General features: G+C 37.6%; 1 protein-coding gene across 1 annotated transcript in view; it reads left to right on the top strand.

Annotated features, from left to right (window-relative positions):
• MAP3K9 (mitogen-activated protein kinase kinase kinase 9) overlaps window positions 1–26109 on the top strand; it is a 50644-nt gene that overhangs the window by 7455 nt on the left and 17080 nt on the right. The window contains exon 3 of the mRNA XM_041459970.1: window positions 19778–19958. Within this exon, the coding sequence (XP_041315904.1) occupies window positions 19778–19958 (181 nt within the window). The remainder of the gene's footprint in view (window positions 1–19777; window positions 19959–26109) is intronic.

The raw sequence follows: 26109 nt of genomic DNA, 5'->3' as shown, positions 1-26109 counted from the left end.
TTACTTGCTTATTTTGCTAACAGGCCATTGAGATTTCCTTGCTAAGTGCTAGTTGAACATTTTTGAGGTTTAGAATGAAAGTTATTTATATGATAAAAAACTGTTAGCTTCTAGTACTTCACTGTTTTATTCAGACCAGAGACTTCTAGTTGTAAAAAGGAAAAGCTTCAGCAAGAGAACTAGGCCAGCCAGAGGGACACCCAGTGCACAGTGTTGCCATCCAGACAGATATGGATGCTAGAAAACATGTGGATTGTCAGCAGCAAGAGTAAATGTCTCTTGTCACAATGAATCAGCAGAGTCTAATTGTGCTGCACTGTAAATGATCAGTGAGAAGTTGCTAAATGTATTACTATAATTTCCATCATTTGGGAGGAAGCAATAGTAAAGAAAGGGGAAGAATGAGTGAGAATGCCTCTGAAAGGATTAAGAGATGTTCTGTGTTTGAAGGGGAAAGATAGAGAATTTACATGGCAGTTGTGACCAAGACAGCATCAGATCTAGTAGAGGAATTATGGATATAGGAAAATTCTATCCCAGATAAGGCTGGAGCAAGCAGTATTACATTTGGGAAACTAAATGAATGTAGGAGCTGGTACTGGAGGAAAGGACTTAAGATATTTTAAGGAAAAATTATTGGTTTGTTTTTCTCTTGAAATTCGATAAATTAGTTGCCTCGGGCATGGGCTTGACATACTGCAACAGCTGTTTATTAAACAAAATGAAGTTCCTCATTCTGTGCTGTGTGGTTGAAGAGAAATTTAAAATATATGCTATTTTAAACATTTTAAATACACGTTACTTTCTGAGTGTATCTACAGAGCAAACATCATAAATACTAGATTATTACAATGGTGGAGCTTTTTTGTGGTGATAAGGGATTGTAGGATGAAAAACTTTGAGCTGCCTAAGTAATGTCTTTCTTGATTACTCTGTCACTGCATTGCTGAAATCCCTTTTCTCTTACATAAAATAAGCATCTTAGAAATTTCTCTGCTCTGTTTCCTGTGGAAAGCTTTATACTAGTTTTGTAAAGATTACTGGACTGAGTATATTATTGCATGCTGCTTAATATATAGCTTGCATTTTGTCTGTTTTTCTGATGAACTTAGTTTTCTTAATTACCATGGATAATGGAGAGCAGGTTATCTCGTTGGCTTTGCGCCTATAGAATTACAAGCTTGTAGCATTTCCTTTGCACAAGCTACCACCCACTAGGTGACAGGCAGTGATGTGTCTATGGTGAGGAAAGAGTTTCTGCTTGCAAGAGCTTGGAAAGGATTCTTGCAGATGCATTTCTTACATGTACTAAACGTCTATAGGCGCTGCAGAGCTGTCATGGGAGCATCAGCTATATTGATCTATTGATTGGTACTGCCTGCGTTAAGTAATAGGTTGTGATTCTTGTACATCTCATCGTGCCTTCAAGCACCAGCTGGGATGTACACAGTGCATCTGAAACTGCAGGATGAGTTAATTTGGGAGGTAGAGAACAAGATGGGGCAGTGGGAAAGAGCATACTTGCCTTGTTTAAAAGCAATTTTTCTACTAAAACAGAAGAAAATCAGAGAATGCCTTGTTGTCAGATGTCTGCTTATATTTAGGCAGACACAGAATGCATAAGGACAGTACTTCATGATGAATCTTTTAAGCAGGTCACATTACATTTTGAACTTATCAAGTGGGCACCCTAATGCAAGTCTGAGAAATTACTCCATTATATAAGGATTTGGAAAAAACATCCTTTTTTATTTAAACTATTGCAGCTTGGTGGATTCAGATATTATGTACCAAAACAACACTCAGAATAGTTGTCAACATTTCTGGTAGTGGAATAAAAAAGATAGGGTTTTGATTACTTTAGGAGATAACTTCACTTTAGTTCATCTGAACTGAACTTCAGGTGATTATTTGAAGATTCCAGCAGGTGTTCCTTTCTTGAGATACTCCTCATCAAAAAGCACTCAAAATCAATTGTCTGTTATCCATCTTTTTTGATGAAAAGAAGGATTTTTTTTCTATATTTTTAAACATTTTTTTTCTTCTTTACATTTGCATAACTTTACATTTAATCCTAATACATTTAGCGTGTAGGAAAAGTGCTCTGTATGTTTAATACCATGTTTGTTTGAGGAAGATTTATTGTAAATCTTGGGGGTTCTGCAGGCTGCCCGTTTTATTGCTTTGGGGATGCAGTCAGGAAGTGACTACAGAAAGGTCTTTACAGAATAAATTCTACACCTGTAATTTAGTTTTAGAGATGCTGAAATTATTTTCTTGAGTCTGAGTTCAGCTGGCATTAAGTCTGGTAGACAAGTGTTCCAATGGCATTACCAACTCATATGTCAGAAAAAAGGTAATTTATGAAACCATTTGGTTCTGCTGTGTGAGGAGATAAGTATTTCTCTTTTTATTTTGGGCATTTGATTTAAGAGATTCAAGTTATTCCATATGAAAATTAATCTTGCTAATCTGACAGAATCCTCAGTGGCTGCTGCTGCTTCTCTTCATGTGCTGATATTTCCAGCCTTTCCTTCTTCAGCTTCACATTGGTGAGCCATTGAGCATATGCTATGGAATCCTTAGTAGGCCTTTCCCAACGTGAAAGCACCTAAATAATCTAAATGCTGGACTGTAGAGCAATTAGAAATGCCCACTGCCATCAACATCACTGCACTTAGAATAGCTCTTAAGAGTTTCCCTTTCTTTTATCTCTCATCTGTGATTCAAGTCTTATTTCTGGCTAGAGAAAAGTGCCTGGCATATAATGCTTAGGATCAAAAAGAGACAGTCCTGTTGGTTTTAGTGAAGTATTGTAAATAACAAAGTTGGTCCCGTTTGTCTGTCAGTGTTAGATATGCCAGCATTGCTATAGGAATAAAGCAAATTAACTAATACTGTGGAGAGCTAGCAAAAGCATATTTGATTTTTTTTTTGACTGTCTCAGCAAAACATGTTTGTTATTTGCACTGCATTGAAAGATTTTGCTGAGGGTGTTCATGCCAGTTAGCAAAGTGCTTTTTAAACATCACCATGGTTGTGTTCCACAAAGTGGCACAGGAGATTAGCAGCAAAGTGACATCACCAAGGTCAAAGAAAGAGGAAAGGACAGAGGTCAAAATAAACCCCAACATTTCTGATTCAGCCAAGTCAGTAGTTTTTCCTTTCAAGTTATTTGAAATCTTTACGTCTCGTACTTTTTGGACCACCAATGTAAGTTTATGGTGTCCTGAGATTCAAAGCTCTAGCTTTCTGAAAGAATTCCAAACTCTGCTATAAGCTTTGCTTATTTAACGTAGTTCAGCCTTTATCTTTTCTTACTGATGCCAGTAGAGCTGACTTTCCACGTGGTTTATGGATAGTTGTTCCTAGGACTTAAAATATTCCTTGTTTTTTATTTTAATCCAATCACAGTTGACACTCTTCTGTTGGTCTTTTCAGAGAAGGAAAAGTACTTGTAAACCTCTTCATCTGTCTGGCAGAGGTGTAGAGGAGAACTCTTCCAGGGTCTGCTGAATGTATGTTGGCAGAGCAGTTTGGAACTCCACGCAGTTATTGCTGCTTCTGGTACTTCAGTGTAATTTGCTGACTAACTCTCCAGTGCTGTACCTTCTATCAGAATGGATTTCCTTTGTCAGTGCAATTAAATGACTGAGTAATGCTTCATGTAGAATATCGTGAAGCTATTTCAGTGATATCTGAATGCTTTTCACTGGGTGAGTAGTTGGTCTGGCCTTACTTGAGTATGCCCTTGGCCTGTAAGAGGAAAGTGGTAAAAAGGTGATGTTTTGTGGGGAGATGGGTGGTGTGAAAGGTAACAGCTGGGAGATTATGGTCATTTTTATTGTAGTTTAAAAAAAATTCCAAATCGCCATGATTTTTTGCTTGTGGTAATATCCTGAGGAAATTGATGCCATTAATACTACACGTTTTCACTGAAAAGAATGAAAAAAATTATGTATTATTAGTGCAGAAGATGTAAATCATGCCTGAAAGTGTTGCTAATTTTAAAGATGTTAAAATACCAGGAATTCACAGAAGTAGGGTGGCAGTTTCTGTGTTGTTCTTTGGTACTTTTTTGGATTTTTTCTTCATTAGCTTTTGTAAATTAGTGCAGCTGTTTTCCTCTCAGAGAGGAAAACTCAGATGCTTTCATGTTGCAGTCTTGTTTTCATGTCTCACTAGATTTTTGAGAATTTCAAAATGAAATCCATCTTCTATAAATGGTTTTAGTTGAATATGGATTGATATCTGCATTGTTAAGGGCAAGTAAAAAATATGACATCTTTATGAAATGTTTCATGTCCACAAGAACACTTTGGTGTCCTCCTGCCCACACTAAGTAGCAAAAAGGCAACTTCACCAATGGAATCTGTTACCCTCATAGACAAGTATGGAAAGAGTACCTCTTGTTTTTAAGAGATGAATTTGTGTCTATTACATTTGAAACCCTAGCTAATATTCTTTTCATGTAATTGAGCCACTGTGTACATTTTTTGCAGGGTTCTCTCTGCTCCTAAGAAAAAATAACTTAGAGTTGTGGTATTAAGCACTTTATTCAAATTATGCATATGGAAGCGTAGAACAGACCTAAGCACAGTCATGCAGCAGGGGTCCGTAGGCATCCCCTGAATTCACTGTCTGACCATCTGTGAGAGCTGGGAAAGAGCTGTGTTCTTCTGAAATTTCTAAGGAGCCAGTTAAGGGTGAGAACAGCCTTGTGGTATTTCTGGGAAGCTAGAATAATTCCTTAATCTCCACTTTTTTTTTTTTTTTTTTTTTTTTTTGTGTTTCTTCCACATCAATAAACTTAATTTTAATTTTGACTGACTTTTGTCAGCAGCTTCACTTTTGCTTTTTTTATCAAACAATTCCATTCAGAATTTCAACATACCTGAAACAAACTCACTCTTGAAGCATCAGACATAAAACACAGTCTTGCTCTTTGAAGTGATGATCCATCACCCAAGATAATTCTTTAATTTACATCCCATCTTGATGACTGTGTACATTTCCTTATGACAGCACAAAGGAAACCTTAAGTAGTTTGAAAGAATACAGGGCATAGCACACGGTTTTAAGTAGCTGCTTTTTGGTACATGTTTGCTTTCTGATTTTAGGATTTGTGTTGATTTATGTTTATTTTAGTTTATGTTGGTGACTTTGATTGCCAAAAGGTTGCCAAAGTTGACTGGAGTGTCTGCTAATTGCTTGTTAATTGTCCCACTGCTAATGGAAAGTCTTCCTCAGACCCAAGTTTTTTGCAGGTATGAAAAAGAAACAGTAACAGAAACTCATGCACTGAGAAAATAAACTATTCCAAAGCATAACAGTTCAGAATTATGTTGTTTGGTTTCATCACTGTTTCCTAAGTTCAGAAAGAAGAGCTCTTGCCCACAGAACAGTAAATTGTCCCAGTCTGTAGAATAGTCATTGTGGTGGTAATGGCAGCTTGGTGCAGCATCACTTAGGGTCCTCTTGGGAAGGAAGTAGCCGGAGGACACGCAGCCTTCCTATGAAGTGTTTGTATTACTGCCACGTACAGCCCTTCCACTTTGCTTTCTAGAGGCATTGTTGTATTGCTCAGACATTTATTATAACACCATTTTTTATTAAAAACAAAAATACCCTCCCAAAAGAGAAATTCTGTATGTATTTTGAATGCTGCATGTGTTACATCTGGGATAATTTTTACAGCTACAGGCCAAGCTCCCAGTTTTCTGTACATCCATCTGATGCATTGTACAACAGGCTCCTGGATTTTGCTTTGGCCATTGAGAAATATTAGGATCTCCTGTTTGTATTACAACTGGAAACATCTAAAATGCAAGCCTGACTTCCTCCTTGCCTAGATATAGACTAATTGTTGAGATGTGTAGCAAATTATAGTGTGCCAGCAGCTTCACTTACCAGTAACAGGTAAATACTTCTACCACTAAGATTTTATTGCAACAATTTCTGTGCTTAAATTAGGGATTCCTGGGAGGTTCCTGGTATACTATAAAGAAATGCTAGTATGAATAATTGCTGTAAGGATTCCACATGTATGTGGACCAGGCCGTGTGGTCCACTTACCACAAAAGCATTGCATTTCCTGTTGTTTCTCCTTCATGAGTATGGGCCTATGGAAAGATGTTAGAGAATAGTCTTTAGTTCCTTTCGACTTTGCATTGTTCAAGGATCCTGAGAATAAAAAAAGTACTGTAACTTTGATTACTAGGACTCGATATGCCTAATTCTGCTTGTTGAAGTGTTGTCAGTCTTGCCCTGGGTTTATTGATTAGCTTTTTCTTTTTTGATGTAATCAGCCACATCATGTGGGGTTTTGATATTATTATGGTTATCTGGTAACCACGGACTATTCCTAATACTTCATCAGGTTATTGCGTAGTTAGAATCTTTAATCACAGGGTAAGCTGGCTCAAAAAAAATCTAACAGAAATGTAGCACATCAAAAAGTCAACAGCTTTTTGATAGCTCTATTTAATGAGTTGCTATTTTATGTGGACTTTCATGTACAATAGTGCAGGAATACCCTCTTTCTCAGCAGCTGACAACTTGTTCTGCTCACTTTAAGGTCAAACTTGGCAGTATCTAAGACACTCTTGAGTTTTACTTAGCTTGGTGTTGATTTTGCATCTAAGAGCATTTTAACATTTGTTCTGATGAATGAAAATATACCTCTCTACCTTTTAAAAATATTTCAAGTTGAATCTGATTTCAAAAACCCCATAAAACACCCCAGCTTCTGGTGTAGATTATGCTGCTGCAATTATGTGAAGTTATGTCTTTCTTACCTTCTAGATTTTGGAGTACCAGCTTATTCCATGAATGAGTTGGTATTGGTGTTATTTACTGTTTCATAAAGATGTCTTAATTGAAACCAAAACAAAACAGTTTGGGCTACTTTTTTCCATCACGAATTTCATGTTTATATTTGCCTGGAAACAGCTCCCACTGAACCAGTATTATTATTAAATCTCTTTTCAGGCAGTCTCTTGAGTGGAATGATGAATACCATTCATGTGATTTTGATTTTACTCTTTCCTTTCCTTTTTTTGTTGTTGCCTAATACAGTTCTTGATTTGTTGCAGGCTTTCAAAGTGATAAAGTTTGGCAATGCCCTGTGTTGAGTACAGATGTAATTATATTTTTTTCCTTGGAACATTTAACTGATTGTAAAGAATACAATAATCCATGCCTGGGCTAGAGGTTGTTGCAATGTCAGCTGTATGGAAGGATTTAGTCTGAAACCTGAACTGAACAGCTCTATTTTTCCCAGAAACTCACCTGAGCATTCAAAGTGTTTTGTACAGATCACTAAAGCGATAAGACTTTTTACGGCCTGGCTAGGTGAAAGGATCGATTCTAAATATATCAGGGCTTTGGAGGCCTTTCTTCTCCCCTCCCCCATTATGCATTAGCTCTTTAGAGTTACTGTACTGCATGGCTTAAAATCCAAGGACTGCTGTGCTGTCACATCCATCACCTCCTCTAGGTTGATAGAAGAGGACAGTCATGCAGTTTTATGGATTTGCTGAACCCTGATTCGTACCCAGTAATTAAGAAGGTATTGGTTCCAAGGTGTACATATATTTTTTTAATGTACTATTGCTGAATGGTTAGTAATAAGAGAGAAGATACTTGCTGTTTATTACTGGAGGCAAGATTTGTGGGTTTTGGTTTTGCTTCTAAGATGTGAAATTTTGAGTAGGTCTTAAATTCTGTCCTCTCTAGCATCTCATGCAACACTTAGCCTTCTCTACCTCAAACAGATATTAAAGATGCAGTCCTGCTGAAATGAATGGCAGAGTACCCAACAGAAGGTAGGTAAAGGCTACATGCAGAAAGCCCAGTCTTATTCCATGTGCAGATCTGTTAATCACTTTAAGTACTCTGAATGCAGGATCAAGAGCAGATTGCTCATTATCTGGATACTTGTGAAGCAAAGCTGTGCTGGCTGACTATGGAAGGTAGAGCTAAAATTGCAAATTAGATTTTGGCAAACTGCTACAGTATGAGGTCTCATTTTGGAGTGAATTTTTGAAATCCTTTCCCAAATGCTTAATTCTATCCTCAAGACAGAATGCCAGTGTACTGCCAATAGGACTTAATAACAAAAAAAAGGATTGCCTGGCAACCTCAGTCCCTTGTTCCCTTTGCAATAGCGCTGCTTTTTTGACTTGTTAGGCTAACTGCAGACTTGATAGCTATCCTCTGTCTCTCTGAGACAATGCAGCAGCTTGAAGCAGTATATTAAGGCTATTTTTTTATCTAACATCCAGGTTTTCCCACCTCCAGCATCTGAGCTGACATGTATCTTCGGAAGTTTTCCTTATTTATAGGAGGGGAAAAATAGGATTGGAACAATGAGAGTAATTTCAGTGAAGCAGTCTTCTATTCAAGAATATTTTTGTTTAATCTATGAATACTTGTGTCCTTGAAGTAAGGACTGTTCAAAAGCTAGAGGAGAATGTTTAATACTTGTATTACTATAGTACCTTCTGTATAAAAACCCTGAAGATTTCAGACCGCATTGCATTTCTTCAGTGTACAGTGGAACTTTTAATTATTTTTTCAGATAAAAGCAAGTAGAAAAAGTAGTAATTGTCCCATGCAAGAAGCGAAAGATGCTTATCTGATTTTTCTGAATTAGTCTTCATTTAAAAGTATTAATCCACATTTGCATGAATTTCACAGCCTTGCAGTAGTTGAAAGTATTTCGTCTGGAAATAGATCTAGAAGACAGTGAAAGGGATTTGTACAAAGTGCAAATTATACCTATATTGTGGGGAGATGAGTGGAAAATATTCTGTAGGCTGAAATTTTCTGTCCCACTTGTGAAATTCCAGGGTCTCTGTGTGTCAGAGAAGAAATTAAAATCAAATAAACCTCCTTCAGAGCTCTCCTTGCTTGCATAAATATTCTGTGGTCTCAAAAACATCCCTTAGAAAACATAACGTGGCTGAGTGAAAAGATTCTTTGTTCAAAACAAAGTTTCCTGTAACAGATTGGCTCAGTTTTGGACATACTCTGCTGTGGGTGGGTGGCAGAGTCTGGATCCTGTGATATTACTCAGTCTTTTATCTGCTTTGGCAAACCTCTGACTTCAGTAAGCCTTTAGCTTTCTTGGGAGATTTGTGTTAAGCAATTTTTGGATAAATTTGGATTTGTTTGGAAATAAAAATATTTTCTGTTTCCTTCAACTCTTGCACTTGAGACTTCTGCTGTATTGGTGGCAGAGAGAGGTTTTAATGGTAGCACCTTCCTGTATGAGCTGGATTCCTCTTAAATCATACCACAGAAATGACTTGCATTATTTAGAACTGAAACCCTGCTCATGTTTTGCATTTAAGGATCTTGAAATGAAACAGCATTGGTTTTCGTAAAGGTTTTACTTTGTTCTTTCATTAAAGTTGCTGTACCTGGGATTTGGTGGACTGAGTATCTGATCTATCTCCTTACAGTACCTGAATTATCTAAATGGAGGAATTAAATGGGCTGATGCTTATTCACCATCTGACCACTTCGGGTAGTTTGCATTTTGGTATTTTCCATTTTGGTCAGTAAAGCCACAGTAGGCTGTTCTGTTTTCAAAATGGAGGAAGAAATAAAATGTGTCCAGTATTCCCACCCACATTTGTACTCCAGCCAGTGGTCTTTCACATTCCAGCTATGACAGGGTAAGCATTAGTTCCCTTCTTTACAGTTGACTTTAGTGAAGTTTGAAATAGTGATTGTACAGTAGCAGATGAGCAAAAGCCTATGGGAAGACAAATCTGGTACTAGGCTGTTGTGCCCATTGGTGCTTCAGTTGCTCTGGAATGATCTGCAAAAACACCCAACTGTGTCAAAAAGGTGTGGTATTATTCTGGGAAAGAAAAGTCAGGTGAAATAATGTCATTTCATGTGAGTTTGACTTCCCTTGACATTTTTCAGCCTTTCAGGTCGTAACTAGTGGTCTTTTCACCCCTCTTCAATCTTAACAAAATGAGATAGATGTGCTGAAGCATTGGAAGTAAAGCAGTGACCTTGTTTAGAGTCCACATAAAAAGGGAGACTAGGGAAGAATCTTCACCAAGTCCATGCAGCTAGTTAATGATTTAAATATTATAACTGAATGTTTCTACAGCAAGTAAAATAACAATGACATTTGTCTTATTTATAGTCCTTCCTCTGTTGTCACTCCCACCCGCTGTGTTGCTGCCATCTAGCTCTTGGCCTATGTCAGCAACTGATGTGGCCCTAAGGGGACAAAAGCACTATGCAAAGTAATGGGTCGTGGCTCCTGGGAATGGGTGTGAGTGGGATACATTTGCAGGCTGAGTGCTTTTCCTGAGATTTTCCTCTTGTTTTGATGTGACTGCTTTCTACATTTGTAGAATGTTGGGGGGCAAAGCACTTGACCACAGCAGTGCTAGTGTTGGTGGAGGGTGAACTAGAACTACTCAAGTGCACTGACACTCACAGGTGTTTGGGTATTGCCAGCGCCTTTGAGGGTTTCAGCCCTTCTCAACTCTGCATCATCCAAGTGCTGTGTCTGGTAGCCAGCAGTCAGGGCCTCACCTGGGACATCCACCACATGCTTTGTCTCCAGGTGCAGGAGCTCCCTTTAAGCTCCAGTTTGCTTGGAGTACCTTTATAGTCAATTTTTCTTACATTCGTGGCAAAAGAGCTTCTGATACTTTATTCTCCCAACCTGTTTCAAAGCATCAATATCCATCCTGGCCTGCTAGAAAAACTTTTGAATGGTTTGAAAGCTTGATAAAACTTAAAAATATTACAGTAAAATACATAAGTTAATGTTGCTTTATCATTAGGTAGTAATTTTTTCATGTTCTGCCTATTGTATTGTCTCACTGGGGAGAAGTTATATGCAAGTTAAGTATGAAACCAGCAATCATCCATCAAGTTAGAATTATATCCTGCTGTACCACAGATGACAATTCCAGCTCTTTTCCCCCACAGTAGGTTTCCTTGTCTTCTAACAGTCTTCCTTACATATTTCTTTCTGTATGTTTTCACTGCACTCAGTCCTGCTCTTATTTCTTTATCTGTTTCTCCTTCACCTAATTATTGTGACCATTTCCATCAGGACTGACATTCATTAGCTAATAGCTTTCTATTCTTGTACTCCAGGTTTACTGAGTAGCATCACGCACAGATAATTGACTTGGTGTGAGCTGGACCATACAAGAGACTGTCTTAGATTTTTTTGCAAATTTTTCACATTTCTTCATACACACACACATTCTCTGGACTGGGAAATGGAGTATGAAGTTGTTGATTAAGCTGTCGTCATGAAGTACAGGGGCAGTGGGCAGTTTGGTGGTTAACTCTCGTGGTGGTATTGCAGGGTAATCCTGATTTCCTTGGTATTGTTATTACCAATTTTTGCCTTTTAAGTCAGGAACTTCTTTATTTTCTTGGTGTACTGTGTGCCAAATAAACCGGGAATACAACAGCAGAGTTGAAAAAGCTGAAGCCAGCTTTTGCTGTGCCTGGCTGATCATACTATTTCGTGCAGTAGACCAGCAGTCCCTTTCTTCTACTTTGATAGATAAAAGTGGGATATTTTTGCTGTGGAAGATCACACTGTAGTAGTTCCTTCCTGAATGTTGTTCTACTTCTAAAGTGGTGAGTCAGCTAGTAACACAAGCAAAGCAAAGGAGTATTCTGTTCAGCACTAAACTATGCAGATTAACCTAATCCTTTCTCTAGGCTCAGAAACATAAAAAAGGCAATTATGACCATATTTTGCTGCCTTGACACTTAATGTTGACAGTTGAGTATCCATTTTCTAACAGTTCTTTGATGTTGCTATCAACTGGATTAGAATATGTTTAGGTGTTTATTTTTCCTTACTAGCTGTTCCCCATTGCTTTGGCCCACTGGCCACTAAGAATGCTGTTCAAGCTGTTCAAAAATGTATCTGGAAACTAAAACAACCATTCCAAGAGAAACAAGGAAAAATCTGACAGTGTTACCACCTTCCAGAGGGAGTATCTCTTTGTGAAAGGAAGTTATAATACATTTTCTTGTTTAGCTGGTGTAATGTGAGCAGAACAGAGAATTAAAACAGCAGCCGTTAATTTCGTTGCAAAATTTTTTTTTCTTAATTCACCTTGTGAAAAATTTCCCTTGGTGAAAGCAATCTACCTCTTTAATCTATCTTTTTTTGTGCATACAGGAGGTAGTATAGTGTTGGATTAAAAATAGGAGGTATATGACTGAAGTTTTATAGTGACCAACTTGAAACCTAAGTAAAGATTCATTTTATTTGTTTTAGTGATCGGATTGAAAAATTTGCTGCAGATGGTTTTTCTGTTTGTGTAGAATAGAGGAGCATGTTTAGAAGGAGAGTAGATGGGTTTAAGAAGAAAATTAAAGGAAAGAGATACAAATGTATATACTCTGGCAGAGGGAAAGAGATTCAGACTTAGCGCTTCTAGCATAATTGGAAAGAGGAAAAGCATTGTAGTATAAATAAGCTGGGTAAAGCAGAAAGAAGAGTATATATAACAATGCAGTTATTTACATTGCAACACTATAGCAAAGTTCAAAATATTCCCCAAAAAGAAATTTGCTCAGCAGTTTTAAAGTTCCTAATGCAGTTGGCTAAGAAGTAGAAGTGATACATATTAGATGTGGTTTACCCAATCTCTTCAGGTGTTTTAAAGCATAGGTACAAGTAGATCAAAGGATATATAGCTTTATGCCCATCAAAGGTTATACATCTTTATACCACTATCTTTTTTTTGTTTTGGCGTATCTGTATATCTGCTCTTAAGTCTTTCTAGTAGATACATGAGTAGTGAAAACACAGCTGTATAATATCTGGAAGTGACATCTTACTTGCATTAAGACTTCGGGTGTTTGTCAGTGATGTTCATCACTGACTTTTCAACGGGTTCAGTGATTATTAAGGTGAATGGTGCAAGATGCAATGAGAGCTGCCTTTGTGGACAAAAGGACAGTTTTACTTAAGACTTATTTTACAATAGTACCAGTTTGGCTTACATTAGCTGTCATACTAATAGAACAATATATTTCTGACTACTTAATTTTGTACATGTTTAGACCACTGAGGTAATCTTGGAATGATAAGTAAATTGGTTTTCACCAGATGTTTCCCTAACATCTTTTGTGTAGGGGAACTTCTGTAATTGAAATAGCTTGTTTATATCAGAGCAGAGAGATTGATGTGGCTTGAGTAAGCACTTAGGACAGATGTGCCTCTTGTCATGACAGGCTCCTGTGGAGGGTAATTCAGACATGTATATTAGATATATGCTTGGAATCCCCTTCTGTAGGCTTTGTCTTTTCTCTACTGTTTGGAGCCTGGGAAGACTGCCTTCTTGAGATGCTGTGAGTTGGTTTCATGTAAGCCAGTTTTCACTGTAATGGTCCACAGCTACAGAGGGGAGAGAACAGGAAGGAGAAGACAATTCACCTTTTGAACATGTGAGGCTGTGGCAGGTTGTAAGCATGCAAGACAGAATTTAATCTCTATAGAAATGTTTATTATTTGCCTCCAGGGCAACCCTTCTGTAGTTTTTATCTGCTAATTTATATCAGAGTTGTAACTTGGCTAGCATTTAAACTGTTAATTTTTGTAACTTCAGTTTGTATTCCTTCAGAATTCATTTGATCCTTTGGTCCTCTGTTTTGCCACCTAGAACTAATCAGTGGTTTTGTAACTGTACAGGTATCCTTAATAATAAAATTTTGAAGCTGCAGGTGTCAGTATTTTCACTGCAGTGATTTCTCCTTTTGAAAGGCATCTATCTCCATAGTGACTTGTGATGATGAGACAGAACTGAAGATCCAGCAGTAGGAACTACATGAAGGCTGAAGGATATGACGGCATTTTAGAAATCTTAACCAAGTTGGTTTTTGTATTGCTTTGAATACTAAGGCAGATGTTTTTTGTCTTTCTAGTAAAGCATAATAATTTGGAATTCCGTGGAACAGGCGGAAGAGCTGACTCAGTGTCAGATAACATTGTGTCAGTCCTACTTCGGTGGATCTGTTCCTGTGATGTTTGTTTTCAGTACAAATCTCTGTTTAAGCAACAAAAGCATCTAAGTTGGCCCTGGCTCTAGAAAAGTAACCCTCATTCTTCTTGAAGCCACTGATATACAGCTGTAGCTCATGAAACTGAGAACCAAAACCTTTGACATCTGTTATCACTAGGATCTGGGTCTTCCACAGGATTAATGACTTTCAGTAAGACTGACATTGGAATGTGGAATGCCTGCTAGCTATTAATGTACATACAGAATGGTGCTAATACTGGGGAAGGTAAATTGGCTTCACCTCTCCTCAAGAAGTTGGTTTCCATCGCTTTCAACTCTGCTAGAAAAGCAGAGTTGAAAAACAACAAATCACAGACAAGCATAGCAAGATTCTGGGTACATCATTTGTTCTTCCACTTCCATACTAAGTTAGAAACCATTTTTAAATGTTACCAGCATTAACAGAGTTACACCCCATCGTTCTTTGTAGGGATTGAAACTGGCATGCCGTGAAGTGCTGCCTTTCCCCTTTGTTACTGCAACTTGTTTCAGCCAGAGCAGAAGCCAAAGCATCGCGTAGATGGAAACCTCTGTCAAAAAGTACTGACAATATAACGATGACAAATTAGAAAATTTTTCAGAAGAGTCTGATAGGAAAATAACTTGATGCTTCTTGTAGGGCACCAAAGGTGTTCTTGAAGAATATGGAGGAAGCTCAGTCAACATTTTAATTTCAAAGAAAAAGGACTATCTCTTCATAACCTAGATAAGAGGAGGCTCAGTATTTAATTTCTAACTTTCTGTCTCGGCTCTCTAATGTGCCTTGATTGACTGTCATCTTTCAGCACTTGCAGTCTGCCTGGCTCTCAAGGGATAAAACAGTGGGGTCAGATCAAGGATCAGTAATGACTTTTGAAGGTCCATGTGGTAATAAAATTCTTGGTACACACTTAGTGGTTGAAATTACACAGCGAAATCATATGTATCTGTATCTGGATGACTGCCTGATCTAAGGAAGGTCTTGTGAAGAGATAGTAAGGCAAATTTGGTCATATTCATTCTACACTGGGACACATGGAGATACTGAAGAGCTGTCTTGCTGAACAGAATTTCTGTGAGCTGTAATTCATTTCTCATTGTCAAATGCTTATTTTCTTGAGGACAAGTTCCAAGTCTTTCAGGATTCCCCTTTGCACATTGCTGGTTGGCTCCTACCTGGTTGGCATGCTACTTAAGATCAGCTTTTAGCCTGTGCCACAGAAGAAGAAGAGGAGCAGTAGTACATAGCAGACCACCATCTACAATTTGGCTGGCTCTGTGCCTGCACACGTAGGAAGAGATTTCTTGCATGAACCTTGCTGAAACAGGGAAAGGCTGATCCACCCCTTACAAGCTGATACACATTCTTCTTGTTCTTTCTGGTTTGGATCTCATTCTTCCCTGGTTGCTTGCAGACTAGGTTCAGTGTCTTTGCTGCTAATCTCTCTTTTGAAGGCTGGGAATGTGAAAGATTTTCTTTCAAATTTTCTACCTATTTTAAACCTCTGTATCACTTGCAGATCTTTAAAATCAGCGGACAAGATTGAGATTTACTTCCTTGGTGTATTAGCTGTGTTTTGATGTAAGTGCTCTGTATGTGTGCCTGAACTTGTTTTGGTAGTGTAGTAGGTTGATGCTGGCTGGATTCCAAGCACCCACTGAAGCCTCTCTGTCACTCCCCTCTGCACCTGCACAGGGGAGAGAAAATAAAACAAAGGGTTCATGAGTTGTGATAAGGACCAGGAAGATCACTCATCAAATACCATTACGGGCAAAAACAGACTCAAATTAGAAATATCAATTGAATTTCTTAGTAAAAAACTCAGAGCATGATAATGAGAAGTAAAAGAATACCTTAAAAAAAAAGCCCTTCTCTCCTTCCCAGCTGTATTTCCTCTCTCCATCAACACAGGGAGGCAGTGAATGGGGGTTATGTCCAATTCATCACACATTGTTCCTGCTGGTGCTCAGGGGGAGGAGTCCTTCTACTGTTGTGGTGTGGGGTCCCTGCCACAAGAGATTCTTCTCCAACATGAGTCTATCCCACAGGCAACAACTCTACAAACTGCTGCAACATGGGTCACTCTTCCTGCACTCTTCCCTCAGGGGGTGCAGTCCTTCAGGCACAGCCTGCTCCAACATGGGTCCCCCATGCAGTCACCAGTCTTGCCAGGAAACCTTTCCGCCCATCTGCAGGTCCCTGCTAGGAGCCTGTTCTAGTATGAGCCTCCTCTGGCATCCACCTGCTCTGGCATGGGTCTCCTCCATGTGGTACAGGTGGATCTCTGCATCCATGTGGTCCTTAATGGACTGTATAGAAAGCTCAGCTTTGGTGTTTGGAGCACCTCCTCCCCTCCCCTTCCTTCTGCACTGACATTGGTGTCTCCAGATTTGTTTCTCTCACATATTCTCTCTCCACTCTTCTCTTGATGCAATTACATCTGCACGATAACTATTTTTTTATTCTTCTTCTGAAATGTGTTGTCACAAAGGTGTTACTGTCACTTCCGATTGCCTCACTGTTGGCCTGTGGCACATCCATCTTGGAGCTACCAGGGACTGGCTGTGCTAGACATGGGGAAAGCTTCTAGCATCTTCCACCCAACCCACTACCAAAACCTGGCCATGCAAACTCAGTGTAGTTATGCCAGATGTTAATCATCTGTCCACTGTTATCTCAGTCCTGAGTGATCAAATCTATTAAAATAAGGAAAGTACATTAATTCTGTAACTGTAGAGAGCATGTTGCTTGTTTGTGTTTCATGTATTATGTTTGTTTTCTCATGAACAAGTGCAGAAGTAGTACTTGCAGAAGAGGACTGGCACTGAGAGTATTAAACAAGGAGTAATAACTGATTGTAGGTAATACTCAGAAGCAAATGAGACCATGTTGATTAGCATAAGCAAAATGCATGTGCAATGTCCTAGCAACCTCCTCTGTGTTCTCCATAAAAGTTTTGTTGGTTTGTTTTTTTTTTTTTTAAGGAGGAGACTGAAACAAATTAATATTTCACCTATTTACAAGTTCTTCATTGAAATTCAGGCAAAAACAAGAGGAGAGAGTCAAGGCTTTTGGTTTGAAAGTCTGACAGATGGGCGAGGGAGACTCCTGGCAAGTGAGCCTGTTGATACCGAATAACACAATAAAGAGAACTGAAACAGATGCTGGAAAGAGATACCATTCTTAAAATTAATTTTAAAAAATTTGGATTGCAAGATTGCTATTCCAAGCAGTTATTACAAGGAAATAGACAAGGAGCCAAGGATATAACTAAGGAATCAGACTTACGATAAATCTGACTATTTTGTTGTCCTTCTCTGTGGTCTTTTGTCATGGTAATTTTTCTTACTATCCTGCATCTGACAAAAGAACAAGTTCTGGATACAAAAGAACTATGGAAGTACTAATTATTTTGTTAGAACTTAATAAAAATAAAGGTAATTAGATTTAAATAACCTCTTACCAGGCAGGTATGTACAAAGTATGTATCTGTTCTCATATATGCTACTCTGTCCTGCTGTTGACCTCATTCAGACACAATATGGTCTGTGAACAATAAATTTGTTTGTTCCTCATTGTGATTATGGAGGGATGCAAAAAAATCCCCAAACCCCCTAAACCCATACTTTCTTGTCTCAAAGTTTTACTTCAACTTTACAACATCACTGTACATCTCTAAATTACATTACTGCATTTAAATTTAAAATTACATTTTGTTATTCTGCCAGTTCTTTAGGCAGAATGGGTACAAGCTAGAAAAAGAAACACTATGTACATTCTAGGAAGCTTTTCACTTTGCAATCAATGAGTGACTTGCCAGCAATTTCTTTTAGCACTTCTTCATCTGCTAGAAAGAAGTAAAAAAGTTAGACTTAATTTGAAGAAGAGGGCTAAAGGAAGGCACCTTCTCTACCTTGGTTTCTTGTGGTGGTTCTGTTGTGCACTGAAGTATTCTAAAAATGCATGTGTTTTTGCCAAAATGAAGAGAACAGTAACTCTAGGCCTCAGTCTCTTTTCTCTCTGATTAGGAAAAAGGAAAAAACATTATTTCGTCATGTTAGAAATTTTGCAAAAGAAGCAAGAACCAGGAACTTAACCATAGGTCTAATTTCTTCACACCTTGAGTTGTCCCACAAAAATCTTTGAAGTAGTATTTTGTGAAATCTGTTATTGAAGTAAAAGCAGTATTTTAACATTTTAAATGTGTGTTACTTATAATGTAGAAGGCTTCAAATAACACTTTTGGGTTTTATTTGGTGGGAACCCCCATTTGAATTATTGGAAGGAATGATACTGCCTGCCCCCCCCGCACCCTTCCCCAAAAAAAAAAAGAAAGCTGTGTTAGCTTGAGGCTGACACTTGAGTCTTTTCATTTCATGGACTGCTGAAAATGGTCCTGAAGATTATTTTCTGTAATTTTTGCAGCATATTTGCCTTTTATAGGTTTTGTTATGATACATGATTGTTTGATTATGGAGTTTATGGGGTTTCTTTTGTTTGGTTGGGGGTTTTTTTGTGGTTTTTTTTTTTTGTTTTTTTTTTTTTTTTTTTTTTTTTTTTTTTTTTTTTTTTTTTTTTTTTTTTTTTGTTTTTGTTTTTGTTTTTGTTTTTTTTTTTTGTAATTGATATATCCATAGAAAAAGAAATCAACATCCTCATGTTTTCTAAGAACCTCTGTCTGTAGTGTCTGTAATGACATTAAAAACAAAGTAGCCGTGTAGTGATGGTGTGTAACTGGCGTCGTGATTTTTGATGTGAAGTCTTTGGAATAATACCAATACAAATATTTCTTTCTTTGTGGTGCTTTACAAAGTGGCTTAAAAATATTTCAGGGGCTTATGGTTCCATTAGTTATGGAAGCTTAGTGCCCTCATATTCTGTTATTTTATGTTGCATTGCTGCTGTGACTTGTGTGGTCACTGCTCTAAGATAAAGAGGATAATGAGGTGCTGCTAAAGCAGAGTGGATACTTGTGGGCTCTGGTGTACACTCGGTGGTGTAACAGTACAACTTTCCAACTACAGAGGAATATGTCTTGTATCTCAGCATTCTTGAGTTCTGCCTCAAGGTGTTTTTCAAGTTCTTGGCTGTGGACTGAAACAGGGCAGAGAAAAGTTGTTTAATAATGATGGGGGAGGGAGCCTATGGGGGTCTATATGCCTTCTGGAATTGGGCACGTTATTACTGATCAAAAATAAATTTTTTCAATAGTGATTTAAAAAAACCTGTGCATAGAGCTTCTACTCCTAATACATTTACATGAAGGGTATATCCAGCCTATGTGTGTATCTGGATTTACAAAAAAAAGTCCTCTAAGCAGTTCAAGAAAATGATGCTATTACTGGCTTGCTGAGAGAGGATTAATTAGGAAATGTCTTCCCTTATCTGGATTTCTAGAAGTTACAGTGGTTCACTTCCTCTTGGCAGAGCATTATACAGAATGACACTAGGCACTATATTAAATAATTATGTTATTACGTATTTCTTTTCTGGGACTTGGTGCTTTGGTTAAATTTGAAGTTATTTGCTAGAGAACTGTTCAGTTGTCAGATGAATGAATCAGCCTGAAATAACCTGTAATAGGGTATGGTATGTTTGAATAACGAAAAGCCAGGGAAAATCTTGCAGTTTGGGGGATCTCCAGGAAAATCTTTTTTTTGCATAAATACTAGCTTTACTCTGCATACGTTTTATTCCCAACCCCCCCTCTTTTCTCCAGTACTGATACTCGAAAAGGTGGAAAATGGAGATCTGAGCAACAAGATGTTGAAGATCACGGATTTCGGCTTGGCCAGGGAGTGGCATAAAACTACCAAAATGAGCGCAGCTGGGACATATGCCTGGATGGCTCCTGAGGTCATCCGCTCTTCCATGTTCTCCAAAGGCAGCGATGTTTGGAGGTATTGATTTGGCATTAAGTGACTGGATACTAAAGGGTAACTAGACCTGCCAGGAAGTCTCTTTTATGTGTAAGAATGAGTAATGGTGAACCAAATACTAAAACTCAGGTCTTGAGAAAACTTTATCCACCAGCTTTCCATCTGTCAGACTTATCTCAGATGTATTGTTACTGCAGAAAATAAGTGGTGGACCAGCTACTGCATGCCTCTAAATTTTTGTTGTTCTATAGGTTTTCATTCAGATTATTTTGAGATCCATAATCCAAATCCCCTCTACTTTATCTTAACCAGACATTTTGAGCTTATTTGGCTATTGACTGGCATAATCAAAGGCCATAATACAATCTGAGAAGTACTTTATTTTTATACTGTTTTACATACAAGATAATTTTGAAATACTTTGTTTTGGTAGTAATCTGTCACTAATGTATGTGTACACACACACACACTGTACTTAATTGAATTCCCTATCCTGTTTCAATCCCAATACTATGTTTTTTGTTTTCATAATAATTTTATTTATAAATAAATAAATAATATAAATAATTTAAATAAATAAATATAAATAATTTAATTATTTTTACACTTCTAGTATTTCACATAGGATATTAGATTTTTTATCTGGGTCCATCTGAGTATGTAATCCATAAATAGTAACTTGTATGTATATATATTTTCTTGTTCATTCATGCACTGGAATTTTTGTGGATGAGCTAATTTGGTGGGGAGGAGTGTAAGGGTTGGCCCATATACTTCCAGACATTGAGTTTGAATGCCACTGTTAAGTGGATTGGTAAATACAGAATTCAGTAAATAGCTCTAGGACAGTGACTTTTCTGGATGTTGGATGACTTGGAATTAGTACTGAACATCTGAAACAGATAGAATAGAGAGAATTTTGTTTTTCTTGTGGAGAAAAAGGTATTGAAATGTCAGGATCTTTGTCTTCATAGCAGTAAGATTTTGTTGCTGGTCACTAATGCTCCTCCACAAGTGAGTGCATGCTGTAAAACCCACCAGGATAAAGAAATAGCCCATCTGGTAGACATGTCTGGCTCTTATGGCAGCTATTTGGTGTGGAGATTTTCATTTTCCTTGTCCAGTTTTGCTGACTAGATAATGTATTGCCTTGTGATAAGTCTCTGAACTTGTATTTTGCACTCTAATAATGTGGATAAAATTCTGACTCTGTAATTAAATGTGGTAGCCTCTGTAGCAAATCTGAGACAGATTGAGCGAGAACCAGACTTTTATTTGTAGTGAAGTCTGGCAGAAATGAAAATTTTAAGGCTGTGCACCTTTTCTGTGCCTGTGATGATGGTACTGGTTTGTACACAGCTTGTCAACCTCAAACCTAAACTTGCTGTTCTCTGAAACAGTGCCAGAGGGCCTTTAAGGGTAGCCTAAGAGAAAGGAGGAACAGTTTTCCTGTAGTTGTAACTTTAGTAATCTAGGCATGCTATGAACAGATCAGTAGATTTTCTGTACCAGTATGAATTAATTTGAAAAAAGTTAAGAATTATCCAGATGGTTGGTGATTCTCATGAAGTGCCTCTATGCCCATGCAAAAGTACCAGTTTGATCATTGATTTAAGGAGTGTGAATCACTTCAGGACTTAAAGACTGTAAATAACTGAAATTATTTGTTCATTTTTCGGAATACTTCTACTTTTAAGATTCCTTCATCACTTTCTCTTGTTATAGTTACCAGTCTTCCCTTGAGTTCCTCACAATACTCTTCCTTAAACAGAGAGTCATCACCATTAAGGGAATTTACATACTGTCTCTGAATAACCTTTTTCCTTCTGGTGGCTAAAACCTCTATTCATAGTTAAACAAACTGCAAAGAGCATGCAGAAGACAAATGCTTGCCAGTGCGATCACTACTAGTCTGCCAATGATTGTGAGCCCTAGATTTTACAAAAGCGGTCATGGACTTGTGTAATAATTCCTGTCTCCACCCAAGGATGCAACCTGAAATTCTTAACAGGATGAACTTTTTTATCCTATTAGACTTGCTCCTCCTCTTGTCCAGTTCAACCTCTTGGTTAATCACTGGAGTCATAGGGGTTTTTTTTGCCTGACAGCCTTCCAGTTAGTCTATGCAGCATCAATTGAATTGTCTCTAATGTTCGTGAACCCTTTTATTTCAACACCTTTTCTTTAAAGCTTATTAGAATAATACTGCTGGCTGAACTGTTGCCCAGCCTTTGAACAAGAATCTTGTTCTCCTTGCGTTCTTGCTGCACAAACAGCTGAAGAAGATGTATGCTAGGACTGAAATTTCCTGAGTCAGCCTTATCATAACTGACTGCTTCATCTTTCCAAAACATGTTTCAAGCTCCGTTAAAAAAGCTACATCTGCTTACTCTGGAGTAGAGTTGGCAAAGAACTTAAAAAGAGTGAGGAATGGCCACACATGGTATTTATCACCAGGGTCTGAGCCACTGTGAAGTTTGTTCATAGTACCAGTACTTAGTAAAGCTTGCTAGTGAAAACTTGTTGCTGTGAATTTTGCTGTGCTGTACCCACAAGCTCTAGATATGTAGTAGAAACCTTGTGCTTATATCGTACAGAGAACAGTGAAACTACAGTTCTATTTAAGTAAGTCCCTTCCTGTAAGTCTGTTATGTGTTTGTATTTGCTTTGGATTTACAAGGGTAAAGTTGAAGCTTGGATATTGCAGCTCATGCAGTACTGTATGCTAATGTTAGTAGGCATATAAATAACATTTTTCTGTCATTTGGCTGTTTAAATATATTTCTTGTTTGCTGTACACTTAGTTTTTTACTTGTACTACTTAAAACAGTCATATTGTAAGTACTTTCCGTATGTGGAATATAAAGGCACCATACAACCATCATCTGGGTGCTCTATCTTCCTCAATTTAGATGTTTTTAAGCTGTATCTACACTGAGACCAGTGAAATAATTGGGAATTTAATTTCCGTTTAGGAATGGAATACCAGCTCTAGCTAAAACCATCAGATTAGCAGATCAGGAAGTTTCAGGCATTCAGTGCTGGGTGTAAAAACTTCAGTCATTAGAATATTTTGTTTTAATCAAGTGTTGGTCAAGCACCTCTATCCACAACTGACCACTTGTCAGCTTCTGTAGTTTTCTGTGTGCAATGAAGCACGGTCAAGACTTCAATACCTGGCAGATAAATGCTGACTAGCAATATTAGAAGAAACTCACTTGGGAGAAGCACATGATAGTGATTGTTGTGAAATGGGCAGGAAAGGTCGTCTCTGGAACTGTCAGTTCATTAACATGCAAAATACCAGCTATAATAGCCATAAAAATGTAATGAAGTTTGGGAGTTTTTTTTCTTAATGAAAGTCATGTTCTAGTTGCTGTTGGAACTGGGATCTTTTTGTGGAGCTGATAATTCCTTCCTCATGGAAAGTGTTGAACCTGGGGAGATGGATAAGAGAAGCCTGTGGTACATATGCCATGGAACAGTACCAGTGAGAAAAAATTACTTGTTTTTTAGACTAACAAGGGAGGTGGCAAAATCACATGTGAAATCCTGCAGACCTCCAGCCTCCCTTGCCCTGAAAATCCAGTGAGTAGGATTGAACCTGATGTTAAATGGTTTAAGGGATTACTGGATCACTGAAAGATGGTTAATTATTCACACAAGTGTCAGTTGACTTGGATGCATGGGTTGTGTCACACGGTTCATTTCATAATTAAAGTACAAAAATTACTACTAGGGGCTGGAAAAATAAATGAGCTTGATCACTTTTTCTTTCTCCCACTGAGAATATATAGAGGCCCTTGTTTCTTTATTTCTATGCCTTTTTTTGTGTAAGTCTTCTGATCTGGCCTTTTCCTTTGTACTTCCCAATCTTCTGCTTGAGAGTTAATAGGAAAACACTCTGTTCAGCACCTCTCTTGGTGTTTATTCACTTGGGATTATTGTTCAAGTGCCACAAAGCAGTATTCTCCAGTTCTGTGGAAGCAGTATTCTCAGCAATGAGCTGTAAATATAGTGGCATTGAGTTTTTCTCAGAAGCAAAGTGACCTTTCCTGAAATATACACTTCTAGTGTCACATTAGAAGAAACACCAATCTGTCTATTCCTTTTTCCTTTAAACATTACCCTGCAGAAGAAGTGCTTTGAACACATCAATAGTGCTTTATCCAATACTACTGTTAAAGTAATAATACAGCTCTTTGGTAGATTTTATTACCTTTTACTATCAACAGTGATATCCAAACTGAAAAGTAACATGAATGATCAATCAGATTTAGACAGTCCAAATATACATTCAGTTCAGTTTCCATTTTCTTTGAGTCTTTTATAAATCCTAGAAGGCCAAGAAGAAATTTGGAACTACTTAGACTGTAGTTTAATTTCTTCAAATAATGCTCTTGAGACAGTAAGAAATGATAAATTATAATTTCAAGAGTTTGAATTACATAAGAAAAAAGCAAAAGATTGTGTAGGTCAAAAAATATTATATTCTGCTTAATAAAGTAAAATAGTTGTGTTAGCAGCAAAGGTTGGATCTTTAGTTACTAAAATCCTTTATCTAAGTAGGAGAAGTACTGTTAAAGGTGTCCCACTAAGGTAGCAGCAGTTACAGTGAATGTTAAAGATGTGATGGGGTGAAAGGGAGATCTCAAGGGTACAGTTTGTGATAATGTACTCCCAAATGGACAGGGAAACTTGCTTTGAAACAAGAAAAGCTTACTATTTTAGCTTTATATTATATTTATATTTTAACTCTTTCATGGAGCAGCTATTTAAGGAGCTTGTTGGAAGAGAAGCAGTTTTTCATTTGGTCTTCAGTTGTACTTAGGAGGCCTTCAAGGTGGTACAGTATGACATGGTCCAAATATATGTATATTAAGATTTTATATCTTTGCAAGCACAATTAAGAAAAATTAGTCCATTACAGTAGTGTTTAATCTCAAGATTATTGACAACATTGGGAACTGTGTGTAAAAACAACAAAAGCAGAACACACAACATGGATATCTTTTCAGGACATTGTTAAAACTCCGACTGAATGTATGGGAAATCCTTTAAAAGAAGGAAGAAGGCAGTGTAGAAAAGACTACTAAAGACATATTTTTAAAAGCTCAGTCGGTATCCAAATGAGGAAGATGATGCATTGACTAGAGCTCTTTCAAATTTAACATAAAACAAAGAAGATAAAAGGGTTTTGAAGAGAGTCTTCTTACAGCATAAAACCGAATCCCTTGCTTTCAAATGCAGCACAGGTGAGAACCCTGCAGGAGAACATAACAGCCCAGAGGTGGGTAAAATGTGGGAGTGCAAAGAAAACAAGGCTATACTAGAAAAAATCCTCAGTGACTTGTGTCTGCCAGAATAGAGCAAAGAGGCATTTTAAGCTGAAAATTTCTCTTTAAGGGAGTCCAGCCTGGAGAACATATTATACTGAAGTAAAATTCAAAGAGGTTAAAACTGACTGATTAAATGAGCAGTAACAATTCCTGAGATTTACAATAACACCCAAGATTTCTACAAGAACATGAGAGTCAGCTGAGTTAGTAGCTCTGCTGTGCAATCTGTTGCTTAAAGCTGGTAGCTGGTGTAGTACCAGAGAAATGGAAGGCAGCAGACATGGTGGCAGGTCTTAAAAGAGCTTCCTAAGGATTGGCAAGTATTATCTTGAGTTCTTCTCAATGGTAGAAACAGCACTAAAGAGCAGGGTGCTGGTGGACATGTGAACATATCTGGGGAAGAGTCAGCTTTTTAGAAGAAAATGTAATGCTTTGTGAAAAGTGAAAATGCTTGAAGGAGATACTGAATTTGTGGATAAGTGGTGAGGTTGCTTATACTGTATTTAGATTTATAAAGACTTTAAGCAAAATCCTTCATCATAAGCATTTAAATAAAGTAAATTTATGTGGGAAAAGAGAGCAAGTATTTTTTCCATTATTTAATCAGTTATTAATTAATAAAAGAATAAATCTGTTTCCTTAGTGGGAAATTCTGTGTTCAACACAATCATAAGTGATTTGAAAAAACAATGCATGGTTAGGTAGCATGGTTGATGATACGAAGTTATTCAGGATAAGAAAAATTAATGTACTGCAGAGAGATGATGAGAAGTTTTACTATCATGAATGATAAAATAGATGGTAATGGTAATAAATTCAAAGTAGAACCCATG

Source organism: Pyrgilauda ruficollis, unplaced genomic scaffold, assembly GCF_017590135.1.
Source record: "Pyrgilauda ruficollis isolate IOZ18807 unplaced genomic scaffold, ASM1759013v1 scaffold14, whole genome shotgun sequence".
In the NCBI taxonomy this organism is placed as follows: Eukaryota; Metazoa; Chordata; class Aves; order Passeriformes; family Passeridae; genus Pyrgilauda; species Pyrgilauda ruficollis.
This window is presented reverse-complemented; position numbering and strand designations above follow the sequence as displayed.